Source organism: Stenella coeruleoalba, assembly GCF_951394435.1.
Source record: "Stenella coeruleoalba genome assembly, chromosome: 5".
NCBI classification, from domain to species: domain Eukaryota; kingdom Metazoa; phylum Chordata; class Mammalia; order Artiodactyla; family Delphinidae; genus Stenella; species Stenella coeruleoalba.
In genome coordinates, this window is record NC_137150.1 from 89,581,666 (window position 1) to 89,607,316 (window position 25,651).

A 25,651-nucleotide genomic window follows, 5' to 3' on the forward strand; every position below is an offset into this window, starting at 1 on the left:
TTGAGGGGCCTTCCAAGGTGGGTCCTCAAGGGAATGTTGGGGCAGGGTACACTGTGTTAGCTAGGTTGACTGAAAGTAACAGAAATGGTGCCCACCAGTCCTGGGCCAGCCAGCTAGGTGGCAGAAGAGTTAAAAAAATAAAAATAAAAAGGTGTGCACAAGTGCTTCTGCCACTGGAGAAAGTTCTGCCAGATCCCTGCCCCTCCAAAATATGTCCTAATATTAGTCAATGAATTTCCTTCTTGTACGACTCAGGTGTTTTTCAAGCTGTTGCCTCTCTATTGGACCAGGAGCAAGTGAGTTTGTACACAAGCATTGTCTGCAGTTTCCCGCAGTCCTCTGGTCCTCCCGGCCCTAAGCTCCACTGGTTTTCAAAGCCAGACATTACGGAGGCTTGTCTTCCCGGTGCAAGAACCCTGGGCTGGGGAGCATGATGTGGGGCTTGGACCCCTCACTCCCCAGTGGGGACCTCCACAGTTGTGATATCCCTCCCACTTATTAGTTTCCTTATCGGGGGTGTGGGCTCTGATTAGACCACGTCTCTGCCCTCTTACCCATTCCCCACATGGCCTTTTCTTTATAGCCTTAGTTGTAGAAAATCTGCTCTGCTAGTCTTTAGACTGTTCTCAGAGATAGTTTTTCTATACGTAGTTGTAGTTTTGGTGTGTCCATGGGAGGAGATGAACTCAGGATCTTCTAACTCCCCCATCTTGAGCTGAACCTTAAAGGCTTTTCTTATGAGGTAAGTGGTGATGTTAACAGATATGATTTTTTTTTAATATTCTGTGATGAAATGTGTTAACATTTGGAAAATCTGCATAATTCAGTAAACGTATAGTTTTCAAATCACCACTGCTTGATGTTGCAAAATCATGTGTAGGTAAAAGATCCATTCAAAGTTTAAGACAGGTGCATGAATTTTAATGTAACAGAATAAAAAATTCATTTATAGGGATTATACCATTAACCCTTAAGAAACTTCTATTTGTTGAGTTTTGGTACAGTATCAAACAATAGTCACAATTATCTGAAAAGACTATGAAAACACATCTCCCTTTTCTAACTACTTATCTGTGAGAGGCTGGATTTCTTCATATGCTTCAACCAGAACAGTTGGATTCTTCAACCAGCTGACTTTTATTAAGCCAGAGATTTAAAAAAATATAAAATAAGCTTATTTTTCTCACTAATTTTTTGTTTGTTTTGGAACATAGTTTTCCCTCTAAAAATCGTTGCTTCTGTTAACATGTCATTAAGATTTTTATTATGTTAAAATGAGTAAATACATACCTTAAATTCCTCTTTTAATTTCGAATACACTGTTAATATAAAACTCATGTAAACAAAATCTCTGTGGGGTCCTCAAAATTTTTTAAGCGTATAAAGTGTTCCTGAGACCCAAAAGTTTGGGAATTGCTGTTTTAACCCAAACACTCTTATAATGTTGAGAGTTTTAGAACTTGTTTGTAGCAAGAGGGGTGGGAATCATAAATATTTGAGGCTTTTATTATTGCACTAATTGCATAATAGAAGTAACTGCCTTTGATCAGGATTGGCTCTGCTTTAATACCATTTCTAATAACCAAGGCATTTCTCACCTATCATTAATGAAGTAAGCTAAGCTGGGAGAGTAGACTAGAGTGAAGTAAAATTTACCCTTCTCTTGGTCACATTCTGTACCATTTAATGACGCTTTCTAATAGTTATTTAGCAAGTCAGTCTACAAAGTACATTCACACTCATTTAATTTTCATTAACAATATTTCATCGCCATCCTCAACTTACAAATGAGGCAAAGAAGTTGTAATTATCTAAAGATCATATGATCAGAAATGTGTAGAGCCACATATAGTACACAAGGGAGCATGGCACAGAAGAAAGAATGCGTTCCTCAGGATTAAGAGCTTAACTTGAATCTACGTCCATTGCATAGCTGGTAACCAGGTTTGTGTCTCAATCACGTTTAGGTCAGTTACCATATTTTCCCTTCTGAAAAATGGGTAACATAATACCTATGTTATCAAGTAGCTATGAGAATTAAACTAGGTAATATATATAAAGTACTTGCTCTATGGAAGATTCTCAATAAATGGTAACTCACTCTCGAGAGTTCTGGAAAGGATCATTGCCATGGTTTGCTGATAACTGGACCCTTGACTCTTTATAAATATCAAAAATTTGTGGATCATATTAGTTGCTCTTAAGCCAACAAGTTAAGTAGGAGAGGCAGTAGATAAGAAGACCATGATTAACTTATTTTGTGAAATCTTTTTGTAGGTGAGTTCCTAAAAAGGCTAGAAGAAAAGGAAGCTCTGATAAACCAACTTTCCAGGGAAAATATTACCTTCACTCTGCAGATTCAAGACCTGAAATGGCAATTGGCAGAAGAGACCAAAGTCATGCATCTATTGTTTCTCACCAGGAGCTTGACTGTATGTTTAAAAAAAAAAATAGTGCTTGCTAGGTCAGCCTGAATATCTTCTCATGTAAAAGAAGGGGGGAAAGTGCCCTAGAAGTTATGGAAAAAGATGTGTTGGATCTTATACGTGCCAGGGAGGACTCTGATCACTGAAGGAACATCCTCAGGAATTTAGATCACTTCTCTAGTTTGTCAGATTTAGAGCAAACAAAGTATGCATTTTCATTTTGCATTATTGCTAGAACAGAAAGTCGGCAAAGTTCTTTATGGGTCTTTGATTCTGAATTGCACAAAGAAGTGGAATTAAATAAAAGAGCAGGATAAAATGAATGGGGCTGGATTAGCTCAATATTATTTCAAATTGTCAATATATTATAAATATTAGTCATTATTAGTCATTTCTTCCCAAGAGAATATATAATGTTGCTCGCAGGTGACCACAGTGAAAGTGGTTCTTTAATGTTAAAGCATAGTGACTAAGATGAGAGATGGATTTTTGAGCCCTGGTATTCAAATCTGTTCTTAGTTCATATTCAAGGCCTCTTTCTTACTAAGACCCCAAAAGACTTCACTTGCATATAATCTCACTGCAACTCTTCAGACTTCAGTTTTTAAATGTTTTATTTTATTCCTTCCACTCTCCTTATTTTCTATATCACATGTACATTTTCAAATTACTGTCATGATTTGTGCATCAGACATCATGCTAGACGCTTCTCTCATGCCATATAAACCTTCATATATAAGTCATATGAAACTGGTAGAATTATATTTTTTTACATGAAGTAACCAAGGCTTTGAGAAGACAACTCATCCAAGGTCATACAGCTGGTAGTATACTGTGAAGGAAGTTGAGCAGGTTGTGAAATGACTAGATTTATAGCTTAGAAGATCTCTCTGGCTGACTTCCCAGTGGCTTCCAACTGGCATACAAGGCCCCCTTTCTTGGCTCCGGCCTCCTTTTGTGACCTTACCTTCCACAGCTGCCTCTGTCATTTACTCCCCTCCAGTCACCCTGGCCTCCTTGCTGCCCCTTATACAAGCTGTCATCATTCAGGCCTTAGGACGTTTGTAGCTGCTATTCCCACTGTTTGAAGGCCCTTCCCCAAGGCCTTTGGGGGATGATGAGAGAGAACCAAACATTCCTCATCATGTCAATCTGTTTTACGTTCTCAGTGCAGTCAGCAATTTTATTTAGTAATTTTTGTACATGTTTGTTTTACATATCCTCTTACTCCTTTTGGCTCCGTTGGACAAAGGCTTTGTCTCCATCTCTTTTACTTCAGTTAACACTATTGCTTAGAACAGGCGCTCAATACATATATATCAAATAAGAGGAAGGGTAGCAATTTGAAGCCAAGTTTCCCAGATTCCAAAGCCTGTGTCCTTCTTAGGGTCGCTGTGTATTATTGCTCCTCATTCACTGCCCAAAGGTGTCTGCCTGAGGCTGCCATTAACCAAGCCTTGTGCTTTCAGAGCTGCATCTACCTAAGAAGATGCTGTTTCCTAATTTACATTAAGGGCCCATGAGGACTGGCAGCGACCCTGGTTCTTCACACTAGACTAGGTTATCTCTTGGGAATGATGTTGCTAGGTTAACCAGACCACCCCTTAAGTGCCAGCAGTAGTCATTAAACTGAGCTCTACTGTCCAGTAAATACAGCAGCCACTCCTACACTACAGGTGGCGACCTGAATTTAAATTGACATTAATTAAAATCAAATAAATTTTAAATTCAGTTTTGACTGAATTTGACCTTGTTTGGGGCACATTTTGAGTGTTTAACAGCCACGTGGCTAGTGGTTACCACATTGGCAGTGCACATATAGAATATTTTCATCACTATGGAAAGTTCTATTGGCTAGTACTGCTTTAAAGTTTTAAAGTTTTTAGGGATTTACATGTGAAATAAAAGGTTCTGTTCTCCTATGAATAGAATGAAAAGGCTAGGCAAAACTCATTGGTCCTTTCTAGTCCAAACAAGATCTAACTCTTGTATATTGCTAAATATAAATCTGATTACCTAAATGATGGTGAGTGTTCCTCTTGCTACCGTTGCATTCTGCACTATTTCTAGAACTCCAGGCCTGTCTATTGTTGAAGCCCACATAGTCAGGCTGGCATTTCCCTAAATAGAACCCTCTTCCCTGTTGTAACGGCAGCAGTTAGATACTCTCTCCTTTCTCTTCTTGTCCCAAATTCTCTCCCTGGTATCATCTTACGAGGTTCAGGTTCGGCTTGCATTTGTGACAGGTGGTTATTAACCTTATCTAAAAAAGATGATGTCACCTCCAAGCCTTTCATTGTTTGTTAATGGCCGTGGTGCCTTTTTGTAACATGTGTTGTGTCCCCTGCAGTCACAGAGTGCCCTGGCCCAGGCCGTGAAGTCGGCCAAGCGTGACTGTGACCTGCTATGAGAGCAGTACCAGGAAGAGCAAGAGGCCAAGGCTGAGCTGCTCTGGGCCCTGTTCAAAGACAATGCTGAAATTGTTAAGTGGAGAACCAAGTATGAAGACGACACCATCCGGAGCACTGAGGACTTGGAGGATGCCAAGTGAGTGGGGCAGGGCTGCACAGAGGACTCTGAGAACAGTGACTGTGTCTTCGAGGCCACATGTGTACACTAAGCTAATCCTCACCAAGTGTGTGAACTAACCCAAGACCAAAGCTGAAACAGCCACCACTGGCAAGAAGCACATGCTCTAGAGGGGTTCAAAAATGAAAATTATAATACAGAGTGACAAAGACTAGAGAGAAGTCCTGGGGGAAAAAAAGAGGTTATGTCTAGGGGTACGAGGGAAGTCTTCATAGATGTGACTTTGAACTAGGGTTTGAAAGTAGGCTAGCACGAAAATCCTGTGTTTCATTTGGAACGCCAAAATAATGGAATCCATGTGTGTACATGTCTCCATACCTTAAAGTCATCATGTCTCTGGTCTACAACTTGTACGCTACAAAGTGGTCTGTGAAGGTGGACAGGGGCAGCTGGAAACGTATTAGGATTTGTCATCCTGCCTATGGGACAAATGTTTCTTTGAAAAGAAAACACTTTGGGGTCACCTCTAAGGTTAGGATATCGGTTTTATAGCCAACACTAGGCTATAAAGGCTTTAGAAGTTCTTCTCAGGAACTACAGAAGTTTGGGGCCCACATGAATCAAGACTTAGTACCAGGATGTAGTTCTAAAGCATTTTGCTCAGAGGTCAAAGGACTGTGTGTCTTTGAGAGAAAGTGTCAAACCATCCCCGGCTTATAGTCATTAAAGGTTGACTCAAAAGAGTGTATCCCTGGCTTGGAGCTTGGCAGAAATTCAGGGCAGATCAATACATTTCTCTTTAGCATCAACCAAAAATATTATTTTTTCAGTTCTTCACCTAAATCTTTGAAAGGCATTGCTGTGCACGTGCTGAACAGCTGCTGTGTTCTGTCCCTGAAGGGGTACCAAGCAATCTGTCTCTGTAGCCACAGTAACTTAAAAAGGGCTTTGGGATGACAGATACTAAAAATACCTGCAGTAAATGTGTTCAAAACTCTGGACTGCAGAAAAGTGGGGCTTTGAACTGAAATGGTGCCTCATATCCAAAATATGGCATTTGCTTCTAAAGTAAGATTTTTTTTTTTCCCTAATAATTGAAGAATTCTGGTGAAAGTGTCTACCAGTCATTCTGTTTGAAGGTTTCCTAGGGAGGGACAGAAAAGAGGGAAAGTATATAGGTTACTTATGACTACATGGATTTGTTGGAACTAACAAATTGTGGTCCAGTAGTACGTGACAACTGAAGAGAAATGATGGGCAAATGAGATAATATCCAAAGACTTTTTTTTTTTTTTGCTTTAAACTTAGTTGAACATCAAATAAATAAAGCATTGTCTGTATTATGATTTCCCACTAAAACCCCTAAGGGACGTGGAACTGCAAAAAAAAATCTAGGATTCCATTTTTTTTAATTGAAAGCTGAGGATCTGTCTACTTAGATTTCCAGGCTGGGGTTCACATGATGAGTTAGTTTAGTGGAATCAAGCCCCCCTGAGACCCCATTTACCGCTTCTGAGTTCCCCAAGGATAGGAATCTGATTTCTTCATCTCCTACACCTTCTTGCGTATTCTAGGAAACTACATAGGTGCTTATGGTTGGCAAGTTGAGCAGCAAAATTGTAGCTGGTAGTAAATGTAGAGCAACGTTATCAATCAAATGAAGGTGATCAATTGTCCAGTTTGCCCTGGACTTGCCCAGTTTGAGCACTGATAGCCCCGTGTCCTGGTACAACCCCTCAGTCCCCCAGCAGTTGGTCACCCAAAGTAAAATTCCTATTTTCTGGTTCCAACTGAGCATTTCTAAAGTAGTTAAAATATGTGTAATTGTTTTACAAGACTCCTGTTTTAGGTGGGATAAAGCATCAGAATCTCCTTTTTTTTCTCCCTTATTGAGATATAATTGACATACACCATTGTGTAGGGTGTACAAGTAAGGTGTAGAATGTGATAATTCGTTATATGCACATGTGAGAAATCTTTACCACAGCATGATTAGTTAACACTTCCTTTACCCCACTAAATTACCATTTTATTGTTGTTGTCATGGTGAGAACACTAAAGCTCTATTCTCATAGCAACTCTCACATATAAGATACAGTATTATTATTTTTTTATAAATTTATTTATTTTATTTATTTTTGGCTGTGCTGGGTCTTCGTTGCTGTGCGCGGGCTTTCTCTAGTGTGGCGAGCGGGGGCTACTCTTCATTGCAGTGCGCGGGCTTCTCATTGCAGTGGCTTCTCTTGTTGCAGAGAACTGGCTCAGCAGTTGGGGCTCATGGGCTGCAGAGCACAGACTCAGTAGTTGTGGCGCACGGGCTTAGTTGATCCTCGGCATATGGGATCTTCCCGGACCAGGGCTCGAACCTGTATGCCCTGCATTGGCAGGCAGATTCTTTAACCACTGTGCCACCAGGGAAGCCCACAATACAGTATTATTAATGATAGTCACCATGTGGTACAGAAGAATCTCTTCTTACCAGTTAAGAAAAATGAAGCAAAGACATGAAGTGACTATGGTTAGAAAGCCAGTGAGCAAGGAGTAGTTGTTAGAGCCCAGGTCTTTCTTAGACACTGAGCACAGACTGGTTTTTGCAGGATTCCACCAAAAGGGGGCTTTATGAGCACACTGCTCTGTTGGGCTGCTGTGTGGAACATGTTAATTCCTCAGGATCTTTTTCTGTTTAATAACTGGAGATTGGAAAAAGCTTTGGTACATACAGTACCTTTCATCTAAGAGGTGTGATGAATGAGTAAGAATGGGACTGCCAGTGTCCCTGCAGGAGATGGGAACAAGAGAACACTTTGCATCCATAAGGAAGCGTATGAGCATTGTAAGGACGGTAGAGGAAGCATTTTAATAAGCCACTGCATCTCAGAGGATTCTGGAGGGAGGACAGACAGGGGCTAAAGTACCCCCGACAGCAGTAGGACCTGATAAGTGAGCATAACGCTGGGAGGGATGTGGGTATATAAATTTGGGAAGAGGAGCTGAGATGGAGAAGAAATTCAGAGAAAAGGTACTCGGGCATGTTTAGGAGTCCCATGATGAGAGGGGGAGACTGAGCAGGAGAGAGCCAAAGAATGCTGCTTGGAAGCAATAAAGCCAAGGAGCTCTTTAGAGACTAGACGTGCCCCAAGACTTTTAACAGTTGCTTACTGTTGGGTGTTCAGTACCATCTTTCTCTTTCTCCCATTTCTTATGAAGTCTTCGATAAAGTCTGTATTGCTTACTTAAGGTTCAGGGGAAGCAGATACTTACAGGGATTCAGAGGTTCTGAGTGTCAAGTCCAGGTTGGCAAAGGGTGGGGAGGGAATAAAGGACATGTGGACATAGAAGCCAGAGTGTGGTGGTCAGCAGACATCTGGCTTCCACAGGCACAAGGAGGTCATTGTCAGGCACAAGCTGCTTCCCCTTTAGACTATGAAGCCACCCTCAGGAGCCCCCCCACCCCCCATTTGTACCCGAGTGCTGTGTTTAATAAGGACACACTGCACGAGCTCTCTGAGGGTTGTGGCTTCACTCGCCCTTTGGACCTCCCCTTCTCAGGAAGAAGCTGGCAATTCGGTCGCAGGAGGCTGCCGAATCCATGGGGGTGGCCCATGCCAGAAGGGCCTCCCTGGAGAGGGCCAGGCCCCGACCGTAGCTCGAGCTCGGGGACACCCTGTCGCATCGTGGGAAGGTGCACCGCGCGGCTGCTGCGCTGGACCGGTGGCAGCAGCACTTCAACCAGTGCCTGCACGGCTGGAGGCGGGAGCACGAGTAGCCTCAGGCGATGCCCGACGCCCCGCAGAGGAGGCCCGGGCCCTCAGCGCCCGGCTCCTCGATCTCAGGCACACCTACGAGGAGAGCGCCGCGAGCCAGCGGACCCTCCGGAGGGAGAACAAGAACCTGAAGGGTACGTTGCCCTGGGAACCGGAGCAGGGTCCCGGGAGGGCCCTGCGCCAAGGGCAAGGCTGCCTCGATGCGCAGAAACCTTAGCATCGTCCTGGCCTCGCTTGGGTCTTAACTTCTCCATTTTGAATACTAGCTTTGGATTTTGTCTTTTTTTTATACTACAGATACTATTTTCATTAAAGGAGTTCTAAACATAAGAGTACTTTCCTAACTTTAGCCCCAGTTCCTGTCCGTAAAGGAAGCCTATTAAGAATTTCTTTATATTCATAACCTGCATAATATGCATACAGGTAGTTTTTACTTAAATTACACGTTATTCTATACTTTTTATTTTTTCCATTTATTAACTTATTTTCTAATTTAACAAATATCTCTATAGCCCATACTACGTGCCAGGCACTGTTCTATATATAACTATTCATTGTTTAAGTCTCAGAACAGCCTTATGTGTTAGTTTATCTGTAAAATGCAGATTAGATTGAGTCATTTAAGGTTAAGAACTTGGCCAAATTCACATTTGATGAGTAGCAGATCTGAGGTTTGAGCCCAGCCAGCTTGATTCCGGCATATACACACTTAACTATGGGCTCTGCCACCTCCCATGTGCCTGTAGCTGGAGCCCTACCAAGTGACTGTTATTAGCGATACAGTGTTTTATGATAAGGCTGACTAACACGTTTAACTAGACCTTATTAATTTTCGATAAAATTTTTCACAGTTATAAATAATCCTATATTGTACATCCGTGTACAATGGGGACGTGTACAAATATTTCAGTAGGGTAGATTCCTAGAAATGAAATTGCAGGATTAAAGGAGTGAATTTTCAAATTCTGAGATATTGCCCAGCAGCCCTTCAAAGAGGCTGCCAACTTATACCAGCACCAACAGTGATGTGCATTACAACCCTGAGATGCCCTGGGAGTAAGTTCATTACTATTGGAGGCATAAATGAAACTTGCTTTCTCTGTTGACCTACCTAGTCCATGAGCAGGTCACTGACTGGGCCTGTGAGAGGTGCTGGAACAGTTAGAAAACTTTCATGGCATCTGAACCACCTGGAGGGCTTGTTAAAACGCGGTTGGCTGGGTCCCACCGTCAAGAGTTTCTGATCCAGTAAGTCTAGGAGGGGGTCTAAGAGTTTGTATGTCTAAGAAGTCCCCAAGCGAAGCTGGCTGTTCGTGTGGGGACCATACTTGCTCTGGGCTGGAGCCTGGGAAGAAGTCTTTTTCAAAAGCTCTCTGAGTGATTCTATGGTATGGTCAGAGTAGAGAACCACTGCCTTGAGTTTTCTCCTGGGAGCCCCTCTTCTGGAGAAGTTTTATCAGAGAAGGATTTATTATTCACATGAGACTTGCCATCTCATGGGTTTGTTTTTGTAACTAAAAAATTCTTGTCACAGCCTATCCTAGCTGGGGATCTCAGAGCCAGAGGAGCGGTCAAGCCCCTGAATTCCTTCCACTGCCTCTGGACTGTGGGTAATTCCCAGAGCGCTTGGCCCTGCTCCACACCTTAGGCTGCAGAGGCTTCCTTCATGAACAGTGTCAGGTGTTGTGTCAGTAACAACAGGTTACTGTGTCAACAACAGTGTCAGGTGTTGTGTCAGTCAGTGTCAGTAACAGTGTCAGGTGCTGGAGGTTTTGTCACTTCTGGCTGCCTTGCTCTTTCAGAGACGTGTGTTCATCAGAGGGTTCACGCATTGGCTTCTGGCAGACAGTGACCCAGCTTATGCTGTAAGTTCCCATTCTGGTGTTGAGCGACAGCTGACACAGTGGCCACCACCCGTGTTGATAGCTAAGCTCTTCCACTGGATAGGATTCCAGGTCTGGGTCCTAGAGCCCCACCGGGCAATATCTGGCATGGCTCTGACAAGCAGGACCGCCATGTACAGTCACACAGGTTGTTCAATGCACAATACTCTAAGAAACACCATCCTCACCAGCTGTTGTAGGCAACTTTGTGACAGATGCCAAAAGAATACTTTGAAGAGGGGATTCTTTTTTCTAATTCAAACAAACGTCCCATACGTGCCAGCGGTGGCCTTGCCATCAAGTTACCAAGGATGGCATGACCAGGGTCCCAGTGGGCCTCTGGGAACAGTCTCTTTTGGCTGACATCATGGATCTGAGACTGGTTCTTTTCACTAACTTTGTTTTTCATCCCTCTCCAGAAGAGATTTCTAATCTGAAAAATCAGATGAAAGAAGGAAAGAAGAACTTAAGTGAAATGGAAAAGATCAAGAAGTAGATTGAACAAGAAAAGACTGAAGTCCAAATGGCATACCTCGGAAGAGGCCGAGGTATTACCTCCAGGGAGCAAAGCAGGCTTCCATCACTGTGACAGTGCAGAAGACCTGCATTCTAGTCACAACAACAGCAAGAACACGCTTATAACCCTTGACCCTTATTCAGGGGTTAACTGCGTGCTAGGCACTATGCCTGGCTCTTTGTATGCACTATTTTATGTAATCACCCTAGCAAACTATTGTCCTCATTGTACAAATGAGGAAATCGAGGCTAGGGGGACAGGATAAACAATCGTGGATGCAACTCTCTTGATTATAAAGAAAACAAGAACCATGTCTATCTTGTTCACTAATTTATCCTCAGTACCTAGACCCTCACTACTCTAAACGTGGCCTGTGGACTGGTTGCATGGGCATCACCGGGGAGCTTGTTAGAAATTCAGACTCTCAGCCTCTCTCCAGCTCTGTTGGATCAGAATTTGAATTTTAACAAGATCCCTGGGTGGTTCATATTTACCCTAACATTTGAGAAGCACTGGACTAGAACATTGCCTGGCATACAGTAGCGGTTCAATAAATATTTGTTGAATGTTGAATAGCTAAATATCCTCATACCTGCCCCTCTCTTTAAATAAAATCAGTCGAAACACTTTTTTTTTTTTTTGCAAAAAAAACTTTAGGTAGTTTGAAAAATGAATTCAAAGCAATGTTCTCAAACATTTGTTGCTGAAAGCTTATCTTTGTGTGGGTTGTTTGACAGGAGTGTTTTCAGTGTTATGGATTAAAAGTTCAGGAAAAATCTCTGACTTGATCCCTAGGTGTGTGCTAGTGATTGAAAGGACCCCTGAGAAAATCTTTTTGCCAAAGAGGGTGAACTCAGAAGGTAGTTATCCTGTCACGGTCATTAAGTAGTCAACAAGGCCTACAAAGCCTCTTTTCTCGCAGCTGAATTTCATTTTCTTGACCTACCCTTTGACTAAACACCCAGTCACATTAAAAATGCATCCCTCACCCACTCACCCTCCAACAGAGACAATAATTTTTAAAAGGCATAGCAAGTCCATTTCAGGCATGGGCCTTTTGAAAGGTGTGATAATGAAAAAATTAGACCCCAGAGGATTGCTCTGAGTCAAGCAATGTCCGATCAATTTACCTCACCACCACATTTCTGTAAGAAATCTACCAGACAGAAGATGTGTCAAGTGGACCGCTCTTGACACAGCTCTTGTCTTTTTATGCAAATTGTTTTCTGAGGCCTCTACATTTTATGTAGAATCCTTTCAGTTGTCAGTGTGGTGTCCCGTAACAAGGCCGGTCCTCGTAAAGTGGGTGAACTTTGTCTCATTCACTTGTTCCTTTTGTTCCCCGTCTGTTCTCTGGCCACCCTGGCTAGGGACTTTCTAAAGCCACCACCTTAACCCAAAGAAGTAACTTTTATGGTGGAACTTTCAAGCAACATGAGAAGCCAATGAGAGCTGTGATTGGGCGGGGCAACTTTAGTCCTATATAACGTGTAGACTAACATCTTTGTACGTTAAATTGAGCTGCCCGTTGAAGGTGAGACGACTAAGGCCCCAGCGCTCATACCGTTCAGTAGCACTAGATGGCATTATATTCTATTCGCATTTTCTCAAGTTTTGTCTTCAGCTGCATCCATAAATACTTCATCAGCTTGGACATGTATTTGTAAAACTGGGTTATTTCTTTTCCTGAGTGAGCCTTTATGAAAAACGTTATCAGATTATTTTTGAAGTCACAAAACTCAAATTATCCCAGGTCACCTTCAAAGCTTCACTTTCTCAGTGCATTCAAAAGGGTTAGAGGTGACAGTTTCCCCCTGAAGGAAGGGCATCATTCCCTCGGAGGAAATTGCTATACCAGCATTTGTTTTTTATTTATTTTCTATTATATTGAAGTTAGTATTGAGAGAACAGCAGCAAGGCTGTAAGCCATATTAAAGTCCCAACATCTTTCTTATTTTTATTTTGAAATTGCTATTCAGTTTTACCTTTTACTTTTGATGGTATGTGCTAAGCACTCCTCAGAAGGGGCTAGAAAAATTGCGTCTGCCCTCAGGACTGTCTGCCAATGGTTAACTGACCAATAGATGGTGGTCACCCCTTGTGCCCTTTATAAACATCCACCCCCAGTGTTCTGTTTGTTTCTTCTATAGAATTTTATCTTTGGAACAGCCTTTAAAGATTTAATCAAACCTACGCTTTCAAACTTGAAACACCTTTATAACATCCCTGGCAGTATGTGCCTTGCCTATATTTAAATACTCAAGGGGGCAGGAAATCTCCCTGTCTGTCAAAGCAATCCATTTGAAATAATAGTAGTAATTATGGTGATAATGGCTCACACCAAGCATTATGTGTCAGGTACATCATAAATTCCTTTATTTGAGTGCTGTCCTGTTTCTTGCTCTCTGAATGCTTTCAACTTATTTTCTATCCCCCTGTGATGTCCAGAAATAAATAAAAGTTTCCAGGTAGGAGTTATCACCTTCCTTGTTTTAGTTTTGATGCTTTTATTGATTCATCCCAATGATGGAAACATTAGAAAAAGTCAAGGGTAATGAATTAAAAAATTGAAATATAGTCACAGACAAGATTGAAAATGTCTATTTTAAAAATGCTTTAGATTCCAGTTCTTGAGCTACAGCTGAAGGCCCTCAGAACATCAGATCTATAGGTGATGTGACAAACAAAAGTGATCACTTGTCTCTCATCCTGTTCCAATCTTCAGGGATGTGATTTGACCTTAGATTATTCCTAGCAATTCTAAAGAGAGCTCCATTAATGATATACGTTTAGAGAAAAAAAAGTTTTGTCCAAAAGTGGGCTGAATTAAGTGCTTTTTATTTATATATTTCAGGAAGCTCTGGAACGCAACGAAAGCAAGATTCTTCGTCTGCAGCTTGAACTCTCAGAAACTAAAGTGGAAATTGAAAGAAAGCTTTCAGAGACAGATGAAGAGATAGAAAAATGTAGGTATTTACAATTATTTTGATGAGCAACAATTGCATATTTTAGAATCCTTAACTGAACAGAACCCACTGTGTTTGGCTGCTTTTATGACCCTTGTCGGACTATTACCAAAGAAACAGCCAGTCTAATCCAACACTAGAATCTTTCTAGTAAGCTCAGCACTGTTAATATAAAGGAATACCTCTACACGATTACTATCAGTTTTGTATGATTTCTTATAAAATTCTTTTTTTTTTTTTTGTGGTACGCGGGCCTCTCACTGCTGTGGCCTCTCCCGTTGCGGAGCACAGGCTCCGGACGCGCAGGCTCAGCGGCCATGGCTCACGGGCCCAGCTGCTCCACGGCATGTGGGATCTTCCCAGACCGGGGCACGAACCCGCGTGCCCTGCATCGGCAGGCGGACTCTCAACCACTACGCCACCAGGGAAGCCCTTATAAAATTCTTTTTGAGCAGCTTCTACTTGCATACAAGACTCAAGATAACACACCAAAAAAGAATAAGTATGTGGACAAGGACCGTGTATACTGTCTGGGTTTCCCTACAGCAAGCTGCTTTCTTGAGCGTTCAAGACACTGACTGGTAATGCTAAACAGTGGAGGAAAAGAACTAAAAGATGTGATGCTGGGCATTAAAATTAATGTCAGATCAGAGTGAAGTTTCCACATCCCCCCTGCCTGTACCTGTAGCCGTTTGTTTGGAGAGGGGCCGGAGCCAAGAGCTAAGCTGCTTATGAATCCCTGTTGAAGCAGCTGAGTCTTAATAGTCAGGAAACTGAATTAAACAGGAGTCCTGGGTTGCAGGATCTCTTCTTAGCTTCATAATAACAAGCTGATGATTTTAGAAATTTTGCTTCTTAGCTTCTCAGTGAAGTGAGGGGATGAAAGCAGCCCCCTCCGTGTCACAGAAGGTGGTGAGGAAGATCAGTAAGCTGATGTTGGCAAAGCACTTCACACTCTAGATCAAAGGCACAATTATAAACACATGGAATTAACTATGATTGTATTATGCATCTGATCTGTTCCCTTAAGTCAATGCCGTATGTCAGCATGGAAAAGCATTTTTGAGTCTGAGGTTCGACTGGCAACTTGCTTTTAACGTGTTTGTTAAACAATTAAAAGAAAAAGTTACCATGTTCAGTTGAACTGGCCTCTTACCCATAGCCCATCTTCAGACAAAACTCCCATGGGGGTCATTTTTTTAATGAGGATGTCAAGCCAAATTTGGTCCTCTGTGTGCTTTGAGTTATCTTTGCTCTCACTCACTGGCACTTTCCTCTGTAGGACTGACTGTAGGGGTGAATTCTGGTCTACTTAAGAGGCTCTGAGTCCTTGTGTAAAAGAATTTTTTGTTTTTGATGGAGGGCAAAAACATTGGGCCTTGATATTTGCCCTACTTCCTTCCATGAGGAACAAAAACGAATGTCTCCTTGCACCGTTAAAAAAAAACAACAAAAAAACCCCCCTCGTTTCAGGTAACGTCAAACCTGTGCCTATTAATAAACCCAGCTAAGTACAACTGAACCCTGAGAGTCTGCATCTTGTCAGATACATCTGAATGTTGTAGAGCTGTTCCCCAATTATAATAATTTCAGTGCAAAGGAAGCTGGAGATCCAAACAGCTAGGGCTGGGAGAAGAAAGAACTGAAGACGAGGCAGGAGCTGCGAAGGGGCTGAAAAAAGAAGGGCGGGCTGAAGGGAGGAATAAGCTATTCATGAGTTTTAGTTAATGATTCATAATAACTGTCACAGGTACATCCAGAAAGGAAAGATGAGCATATCTTAACAAAATACCACAAATACCATGCAGACCCTTTCGGTGTGAGTGCCCTGTGCCAGTGGAGATTGGATCACAATGCCTCGGTCAAATCCAAGGGTTTAATCTGACTTCAGGGCTAGGAGAGGATGGGATCTTAAGGAAACTGAAGAGAATGCCAGGGGGAAATACTAGCAAAGCAGACGATTTTGAGCAATCAAGGGTAAACCAGGTAAAATCCAGAACTCAAGGGAAATATTGCCTGAGGGAAAGATGAGGTTCAAGGTCCTCTTTCACATAATCCTTGGGAAGCTCCATAGAAACCGAAGGAGGTCTGTGAAGCAGGACCCGAGAAGCTGAAGGGACCAGGAGGACAGGAGAGAGACTCAGAGGCAAAGGCAAAACCTTGGTAGAGCTGCAAACTGGGCAACTCATTCACTCATTCTCTGCCACCCAGCCCGCTGCTCTTCCATTCGGTGAGGACTGATCCTGTATGAGCCGGGCTGGAAGCCTGTTGGTGGTGAAAGAATGAGCAGCTGGTACACGAGTTGTATGTTTCACTTGCTCAACAGATATCTGAGCGCTTCATGTTGGCAAGACACTGTGCCTGCTCTTCTAGACGGGGCTTCCCAAACTTTTATGGAGTGTTAGGGCTTTTTTGTTTCCCTACAAATGTTATAATTAGCAGAGCTAGAGGTAGGCAGGTGACAGTGCAGTCACTGCTGGAGGAGGGGAGGAGCTTTGATGGCCGGCTTTGATCCTTGCCCTCATCCACACAGGAAAGGAAGAGTGACATCATGACTCCTTGAAGGCCGGCTGGCAGCCATGACTGCAGTTTAAGTCAGGCCCTGCTGCAAGGCCCCAGACTGGGTCGAGAACAAGTTGGTCAGTTGCATCCTGAATCTTCTGGGGCCACTGACTGTATACATCCCCCTCCCAACTCAGGGTATTCAAGGAAATGCTGAAATGTGTGGCAGTCTTCTCAGTGACCCAGAACCAGGGTGCCCCTGGCCTGCATTCTGCTCTCCCTGGACACACCCAGCGAGGTGCTGTGGAAGGAGCTTTTGGGAATGAGGTATCGAAATGCCTTACTCTATCGAAGTGTGCTTGTTTGCTTTGGTTTGATCATCTGTGGAAGGGTTAGATGTATGGGGTCACATGGTAGATATTTTTGGCTTTGCAGGACATAGAGTCTCTGTTTTAGCTACTCAACTCTGCAATTGTAGCTTGAAAGCAGCCATAGACCATAAGAAAGTAAATGGTCATGGCTGGGCCCATAGCCCATAGTTTGCCCACCCCCAGCCTATGGCCTCAGGTACCTGGTAACATTCCGTCATCTTTTCCTTCCATATTGTTCACTCCTCTGAGTTCAGTAATAGCGAACTTTGCCACATGGTCTCAATTTACATGTACTATCCAACTTAATTTCTTTTATTGTTTGAGTCTCTGCCAGAAGAATATGTTTAAATCTCTTCTCATTTCTAAGTAAAATATTTTACTGCGACTTCAAGAAGTAGCAGCTCAAACTCAGACATGGCATTTAGTTTGCAAAATATCTTGTTAATCACTTTAAAGCTGAATCGCATGTATTAGAAGTAAGGAAAATCTTTCATTTCCCTGATATAGACGAGCAACATGGCAAGAGAAAAATATTACTGATTGAATTGACTGTCAATTTAAATCCTTAACTTTTTCAAGTTTTAAAAAAGAACGGTTTTGTTCTTGTTTGCATTTGGTTTCTTTCCTCAAATTGTGTTTCACAGTTCAGAAAAAAAAGAGGAAAGAAAGAAAAGGAACTTCTTACCATATTGCCCTGGTCCTGACTGCTTCATTTTTCTTAAGAAACGTACTCAAGGAGCTTTCATTTTAAAGATTTCTTGACTCTGCATGGAATGCACTGATTGTTTAGTGGCCATTCTCTAGGCCTGTGTTATACAGAAGCCTCTTAAACCGTAGCACTTTCTACTTGTCTGTAGGCACTCATGAAGTTTCATAAACAATGGTGGAAAAAGTACAATTTGAAACATTCATTTTGTCTGCCTAAGTAGAATATATCTCTGTGCAGAGGATTTTGACACCAGCTTAGAGACGCCTTAGTGTTCCTGCAAAAGAAGAGTCAACTGTGGCAAAAATGAGTTTCCTCATGTAAGACAGAGCAGTGTCTTAAAGCTTTCAGTGATGCTGAGTGTGTGTCACTGTAGTATTACGGGCTAGGGCTGCCATAACAAAATAGACTGCGTGGCTTAAACAACAGAAATTTCTTTTCCCACATTTCTGAAGGCTGGAGGTCCACGATCAAGTTGCTGGCGAGTCTGGGCCTAAGACCTCTCTCCTGGGCTCACAGGTGGCCAACTTGCTGGGTCCTCACATTTTCTTTTCTCTGTGCACACCCATCCCTGTGTCTCTTTGTGTGTCCATATTTCCTCTTCTTATAAGGACATCAGTCAGATTGGATTAGGGCCTACCCTAAGGGCCTCGTTTAACTTAATCACCTCTTTAAAGACCCTGTCTCCAAATTTACTTGCATTCTGAGGTACTGGGGGTTAGGGGCTTCAACATATGAATTTGGCTGGGGGGAAGAGAGGAGGGACAAAATTCAGCCATAACAGTCTCTAGTAACATTACATGCTGGCATTCCTGTAGGATTCTGATCTGGGAGCAGAACAAAAGCCCAGGACCTAAGGATAGGCAGGAGAGGCTGGCTGCAGCATTTGGGAGCCAGGACATGGCGCTGGCAATGGAGAGGTGCTGACTCTGGAACCAGAAAGAGTTCTTTCCTGTACATTTGCATAACTACTTCTGAAACCTCCGCCCCATCCATGGGGTGAGGGTGGTCACAAAAAGTGGCCCCTCCACCTGTCACCCAACGGGAAACTCTGACCACACTCTTACTCCTCTGTAGGCTGTGTGACTCGCTGCTGGCCTCAGAGATCGGAATACAGGCTCAAAGACAACTCAGTGTGGAACCTAATTCTGACTCAAGATGAATATGTGTCTTCTATTTGTGTGCTGATGGGCTCTATGAGTATGTCTTGTCTTATCTGCCCAGTTCTAGGCCCTGTTTCATAGGGTGAGCTTAACAGGGCCTGTGTTATAAGAGTTACACTGTCCTGACTCACAACCACCAAATCTTGATGGCTTGAAACCGTCAAAGCTTATTTTTGCTTTGTGTCAGAGTCCAATGTGGGGTAGGATGGAGAGTGGGCCACTATCCCAAGTCTCTCAAGAACCCAGGTTCCTTCCATCTTCTGATGCCAGATCATCCATGTGTGGCCACCAAGTTTGCTATAGATGGGGAAGAGAGAGCACAGGATCACACAAGTAAAAGGCTGTATGTGTGAGCCTTGGAAACACTTCTGCCCGTAGTCCATTGGTCAGCATTCAGTCACATGGTCCCAGACTTACTGCAAGAGTCCTAGGAAATGATTGCCATGGGTTCCCCACAGTTTTTCATTGTCTCTCTGAACACACATCTATTGTGTAAGCTTCTGTCACTTTGCAAAAATGATTTCAGCATGGACCTTTCATTTTTATAAAGGCATATTGAAGTAATTCAATATCACACAGCAGTTGGTTTTCTCAGCCTATCCTTGGTTGTACTCCCAAACGCCTGGAGAAAGATAACCATGCTATTCTAGGGGAATTTGGTGTCCCAGGCTGTTAGAGCAGGATTGCTGGCGATCAGGACTTATTCCAACCTGGGTGGCTCTTTCTTGCCATGTTCAGACATGTTTCACCGTTGAAAGTATTTAAATATTATGCCGGTCTGAAAGTGCATCCTTCCTTCACCCTTAGCCACTCTAGGGAATCTAGACCGTCCTGGAGGGGGTCTTAGATAAGGCGAAGACTGCCCCACAGGAACCTCAAAAAGATTCTGGTGCTTTTCTTGATTTTTCTGGGAAGTTGGTCTGGGAATGATGGACATGAGTCTGTTATGATGGACAAATGCTCACTGACCTAACCCTTCCATCTCCATGGTTTCCAAATGAAGACCCTTTAGACTCACTTTGTTAATTACACAGAATTTTTCTTGAATTTTAATTTTTCCTGATTCCTAAACAGTTGTGTGTACAAAGCAGGTAACCTTTCTTAATTTGGGTGTATGATTTTTCCCCTGAATGTTATTCTAAAATTAGGAGGAAGCAGCAGTGTGCTATTGACTCCCTGCAGTCGAGTTCAGAGCAGAATTGAGGCCACTGGGCTGAAGAGGAGCATGGAAGGGGACCTCACTGAGATGGAACTCCAGCTCAGCCGTGTCAACCGCCAGGTGTCAGAGGCAACCAAATCCCTGGGCCAGCTTCAGCTCCAGATCAAGGTATTTTCAATTGTAATGCAGAGGTGAGGCAGGGATGTCTCTGCTTATGGGAGCAAACCAAGCAGCAGGTTGTGTTGAGCAATAAATGTGAGGACAGCAAATCTAATCCTTCGGGAGAGCAGGAAGATGCTTACGTTGAATTGCTGGGGCTTGTTCAGAGCACGCATGCGTAAGCGCAGGTCCCGCTGAACTGCCAGGGATCCACGTCCCCTGCGCGTGTTTTCTCTCGCAGGACCTTCGGTCGCAGCTGGAGGACAGCACACGCCTGAACAGTGAGCTGAAGCAGCAGTTGGCGGTGGCCGAGCTGCGTAACGCTCTTCTCCAGGCTGAACTCGAGGAGCTGAGGGCCTCGCATGAGCAGACAGAATGCGGGTGCAGGCTGGCAGAGGAAGAGCTCCTGAAAGCCACAGGAAAAAAATCAATCTTTTCCACACCCAGGTGGGGCCTGTAAACTCACCATTAGCCATGTCAGCTGGTGGGAGGCAATGGATCCACACTGGTTGGCCTAGGACGGTACACGGTTGCCACGTGGAGCCTTGCAGGTGGCCGGTGAGGCAGGGAGAGCCTTTGGCAGCAGAGTGGCGGTCTCGCCCTTCATTCATCCCAGATGCATTGGTTCCCTAGGGCTGCAGCAGCCAAGTTCCCAAACTGATTACAGAAATGTAATCTCTCACAGTTCTAAAGGCTAGAAGTCTGAAATCACGGCATTGGCAGGGTCGTGCACCCTCTGAATCTTGCAGGGAGTCCTTCCTTGCATTTTCCCAGCTTCTGGTGGTTTGTTGGCAATCATTGGTGTTCTGTAGCTTATAGATACGTCACTCCAATTCACCTCCTTCACATGGCATTTTCTCTGCATCTTAACATCATCTTCCTTCTGTATCTGTCATTGTCCAAATTTCCAAATTTTTATGAGAACATCAGTCATATTAGATTTGGACCCACTCTAATGACCTCATTTTAACTTGACTACCTCTCTAAAGACCCTATTTCCAAGTAAGTTCACATTCTGAGGATTGGGGGTTAGGACTTCAACATATGTTTTTTGGGGGAGGGACACAATTTGAACCAAAACACTAAGCCCTGCCAGAAGAATGAACTGTCAGGGTACTCACAGCTAGGGTGCTGGGGAGAGAGAGAGGAACATTCGCTAGGGTTCCAGAATCATTTGCCTGCTTCTCCTTTTCCTGCTAAGCCATGTATTCCCCGAGCATCCCAGGATTCGAAATAAATGCTCCTGCTTCAGAGCCAGGAGATTTCAAACAATTCTGAGTGGCTGCTGACAGATATGATGAACTGTCAGGACTGGCTTCTCATGGAAGGTTATGTAAGTGACACAAAGCAAGAATTCTTAAATCGTTGCCATTCTCATGGAATCAGGAGAAGCCATAGTGGCTAGGACAAAAGCTCGATAAACATTTTTAGGGCACCCACCGTAAGCTGAACAGGTATGCATGGTATAGACAGATGCAAAATATCTCCATCGTCCTAAAAAGGTGGAGATCTAAGTTAACACACTGCAGTGCACTGCTGGGACTGTAGTGATAAAGCAAGCACACCCCTACAGAAAGCCTTCCCTGATGATCCTAGACTTAGGTAGATGCACAGTATGCTTAATCTGAGTCATGAAGGACATGGAAGAAGTCAGCCAAGTAGAGAGAAAAGTCAAGGTCAGAGGCATGGGGAAAAGAGGGAATTTAGGATGTTAAGGAAAATTGATATACTTACTATAGCATACGGTAGGGGGTAGGAGAGATCAGCAGAATTGATGCTAAGGGAGAGGCAGGTAGAGCCAGGTCACCAGGGATCTTGATTTTGAGACTGATGGAGTTTGAATTCTATCATGCGGCTAATGGGGGGCTGCTGAAGAATTGTGAGTAACTGGGAGGCAAGTTATTAGATTTGCATTTTAGGAAGTTTACTCTGGTGATTGTTGTGAAGGATGGATTAATGCCACTAGGGGCAGATGTGCCATTCTCTGGGATATTTAGAAACATCTGTGGGATCATTTTGGTTGCCATAGAGACTGGGAAGTACCACTGACATTTAGTGGGCAAGGTCCAAAGATACTAATGCTCCCGCAAGATACAGGATAACTCAACATCCCAAAGAATTGCTCCTCCCAGAATGCCAACTGTGACCCCACTGAGAAACACTGGATAAAAGGAAGTATTGATATAAACCAAAGATGTACCTGCTGGAAGGCAGTGCATTTAGTTTGTGCCTACAGTTTGTGCCCATGTGCATGACACGATCCTATTAGGATACCATGTGGTATAAAACAAATAGGCTATACGTTATGCATAATTCCCAACAGGCTAACTTACTTCAATATTTTCTTTATCTCTCAAGAAAACTTAACTAAATACAATGAGTGGGAATCTTATAAAGTAGAATATTGAAGTTTTAAAAAGTAAATCATTCACTGTCTGTAGTACTTAATATCTGTTGGTAACAAATTATTTGCCATTCATGTTATAACTGATGATATACCAGTGGGTCCCAGTATGATGAAAAACCACTAGCCTAGAGAGAGATAAGGACATCAACCAGAGCAAAAGCAGACATGGAGAGAAGGAGATAGATGTGAAAAAGAAGAAAGAAAATTAGGTAATAGCCCTGATCTCCAGAGCAGAGTTTCTGAAACTTTACGTGTACAAGAGAAACTAACACAAAAATGCACAGTCTCAGGTCTCATCCCAGACCCACTGAATCAGAATCTCTGCAGTAGGAGGAATCAAACGAGTTTTCAGGTGATGCTGCCAGTGCAGAAACTACCCTTTGAGCAGCTCTGGCCTAGGTGACGTGTTGCTCACGAAGGACTTCTCCCCCACCTTAGCCATTGGTGGCCCCCTTGCAATTACTGGAACACCGTCAATCTTCTGATTGACATACAATGAGTATTTTCTAGAACCTTCTGCATCCCCAGATTTCTAGCCTGGAACAAACATATGAGGCCAAACTTATCCTTGTCTAATTACATGTGTCCTTTTTCAAACCTGAGCTGTGACAATCTAGATTGCTTTTCTGCACAGTACTCCCTCACCCGCTGCTTCCCAAACCGAACCAATCATTCAGCTTGAAAAGATTTTAACCATCAACTCCCTAGCAGGTTTTAAATGATTGTATGTATAAACGAATCACCATTTATATTGTACCTTTCTTTACAAAGAAAGAGTTCCTACGGAGTTATGTGCAGTGAGCATCCCAGCATACTCCAGGAAATACCCTCATCCCTCCAGGCCACACCCATGGCAGTGGGAGGCCTGAGGCACACAGAGCCTGGCTCTCCATAAGGACAGAAGAAGCAACCTTGATGAAGATGCTTCATGCCATCAAGGAGGTAGGGTAGAACCTGTGAGGCTGGAGTATCTCTCTTCCTATTTCCAAAGGCTTAATCTTGCCACTGAGAGAGGTACTAGCTAGAGGAAAAGTGAATGAACAGAAGAGAAATTAAAAATAGGAAGGCTATGCCTTTTAAATACATTCTCTATGCTAAGATTTCACACCCTCAGAAAAACTGTGCTACAAACACAGACCAAAAAGGAGTTTCAGCCTCTAATGTCACAACCCAGGAAGGAAAGGATTAGGGCAGCGTCAGCCAAAGAACACAAATAATCCTCCAGTGTAATGGAGGTTTCTCAGGCCTTGGGGATGAGGCTCATCTAAATTGCTTTGCCCACCCCCTCACTGCAAAATTAATAGAAGCAGAGGTAGATAGTGAGGAAGATGTTCTTCCCCTGGAGCAGCATGCAGGAAACTGAGTTTTATTCCCTAAACCCCTGCTCTCCACATGTCTGCTTTTGACCCTGACTTCTGCTCTGGGACACTTCCTCCTTCCCCATCAAAGAGCAAAAGGCAGAAAAACGTATTCCTCAGCCAGCTGAAAACCAAACACATGTTTGGGGCTTGTAGGTTGTCTGGGTCCATTTCTCCTTTCTGACTCAGGCTGTCATCTCTCCAGTACTAAACCTCTGATGGATGAAATCCCTTGCATTCAAGTCTAACGTGGTCTCCTGCGCCTGGAAGTATGGCTTCATGAGTGTGGCTGAGGAGAGGAAAACACCCTCCTGGTCAGAGCCCCTCCCATTGCATGTTCTGAACAGACCAGCTTGCCTTTGCACCAATGATCTCAACTCGCCTAATGAGGATGTTGCTTTTCCTTAGTACGCGAGTCTCCTCAGCCAGAAGAAGAAACTGGAGGTTGATGTTGCCAGGATCCAGAAGGAAGCTGAAGAGGCGATGCAAGGGTGTCAAAGTGCAGAAGAGAAGGCCAAGAAGCCACCTACAGAGGTGGGTCCATTGACTGTCTGCTTACTCCTGTCTTTCAGAGCTGATGGGAGCGGTAGCCAAGGGGCAAGGGCAAAGCTGCAGACAAAAAGGATTCCATTGATTCTCCATATAGCTAGCGGGAGGTTAGCTGACCCCTCTGCCTCTGTCCCCATTTTGAAAAATTAGGCCAACTGGCTCCTCCCTTCCACCCTGTCCACACAGTGAAAAGGAGCAGCTGAATTGCCATAGGCAAAATCTTATGAAAGCAAGAGATTTTTTAAAAAGTTAATCCACTTTCCACTTGCAAATCAATATATCTAGTGTCTAGAAACAATTCCTCTTGTGTTTCCTTACCCATAGCTATTTTTCCTGGGGTCTGTAATAGCTTTATGATGATCTGCAAAGAATGCTTATTGCACTTATTTTTTTAAAATTTTTATTTATTTATTTACTTATTTATTTTTGGCTGCGTTGAGTCTTCATCGCTGTGCACAGGCTTTCTCTAGTTGCAGCGAGCGGGGGCTGCTCTTCATTGCGGTGTGCGGGCTTCTCATCGCAGTGGCTTCTCTTGTTGCAGAGCACGGGTTCTAGGCATGCGAGCTTCAGTAGTTGTGGCTCATGGGCTGCAGAGTGCAGGCTCAGTTGTTGTGGCACATGGGCTTAGTTGCTCCACGGCATGTGGGATCTTCCCGGACCAGGGCTTGAACCCATGTCCCCTGCATTGGCAGGTGGATTCTTAACCACTGCGCCACCCGGGAAGTCCCTATTACACTTATTTTTTACAGCCCATACTATTGCTTCAGTAACAGAGTCAGGTTGGTGAAGAAGGGCTTCAGGATTGGTGTACCTTCGTTATCTGCAAGTTTAAAATTGTTGATAGTGGTGCTTTTCCTGAATGAGACTAAGCTCAGGTTTGGCTGCCTTGACTGTACCTTTGTGGGAACTGGAAAAAGACACCTGCTGGACCCCCACCGTGGGTAGATGCAGACTTCTCTCAAAAGGCATGGCAAGCAGAAGGCAGTACTCAGCAAAAAAAGAAAAAAAATGTCATGGAGGAGGGAGGTGAGGAGAAGTCTGTGTGTGAAGAACCCAGCCTTGCAAGTGCCAGTGCTTGCTGAGCAGAGCTTGGGCTTGATTTCAGCCTTCACCCACTCCATCCCCATCAGGTGGTCTGTGTAGTCCATCAGACACACAAACACATGCAGCAGCCCTGACCTTGCCCTGTGAG

At 43.6% G+C, this 25,651-nt stretch overlaps 1 protein-coding gene across 1 annotated transcript in view; it reads left to right on the forward strand.

The window, feature by feature from the left end:
* Positions 1 to 25,651, forward strand: part of MYH15 (myosin heavy chain 15) — a gene marked incomplete at its 5' end in the record, with an annotated part of 164,466 nt that overhangs the window by 123,713 nt on the left and 15,102 nt on the right. Inside the window, 16 exon segments of the mRNA XM_079921437.1 lie at positions 2,278 to 2,396; positions 4,777 to 4,833; positions 4,837 to 4,973; positions 8,505 to 8,598; positions 8,602 to 8,718; positions 8,722 to 8,746; positions 8,749 to 8,853; positions 11,022 to 11,095; positions 11,099 to 11,150; positions 11,857 to 11,966; positions 13,974 to 14,089; positions 19,976 to 20,014; positions 20,016 to 20,154; positions 20,387 to 20,563; positions 20,566 to 20,592; positions 24,319 to 24,444. Of these exon segments, the coding sequence (XP_079777563.1) occupies positions 2,278 to 2,396; positions 4,777 to 4,833; positions 4,837 to 4,973; positions 8,505 to 8,598; positions 8,602 to 8,718; positions 8,722 to 8,746; positions 8,749 to 8,853; positions 11,022 to 11,095; positions 11,099 to 11,150; positions 11,857 to 11,966; positions 13,974 to 14,089; positions 19,976 to 20,014; positions 20,016 to 20,154; positions 20,387 to 20,563; positions 20,566 to 20,592; positions 24,319 to 24,444 (1,514 nt within the window).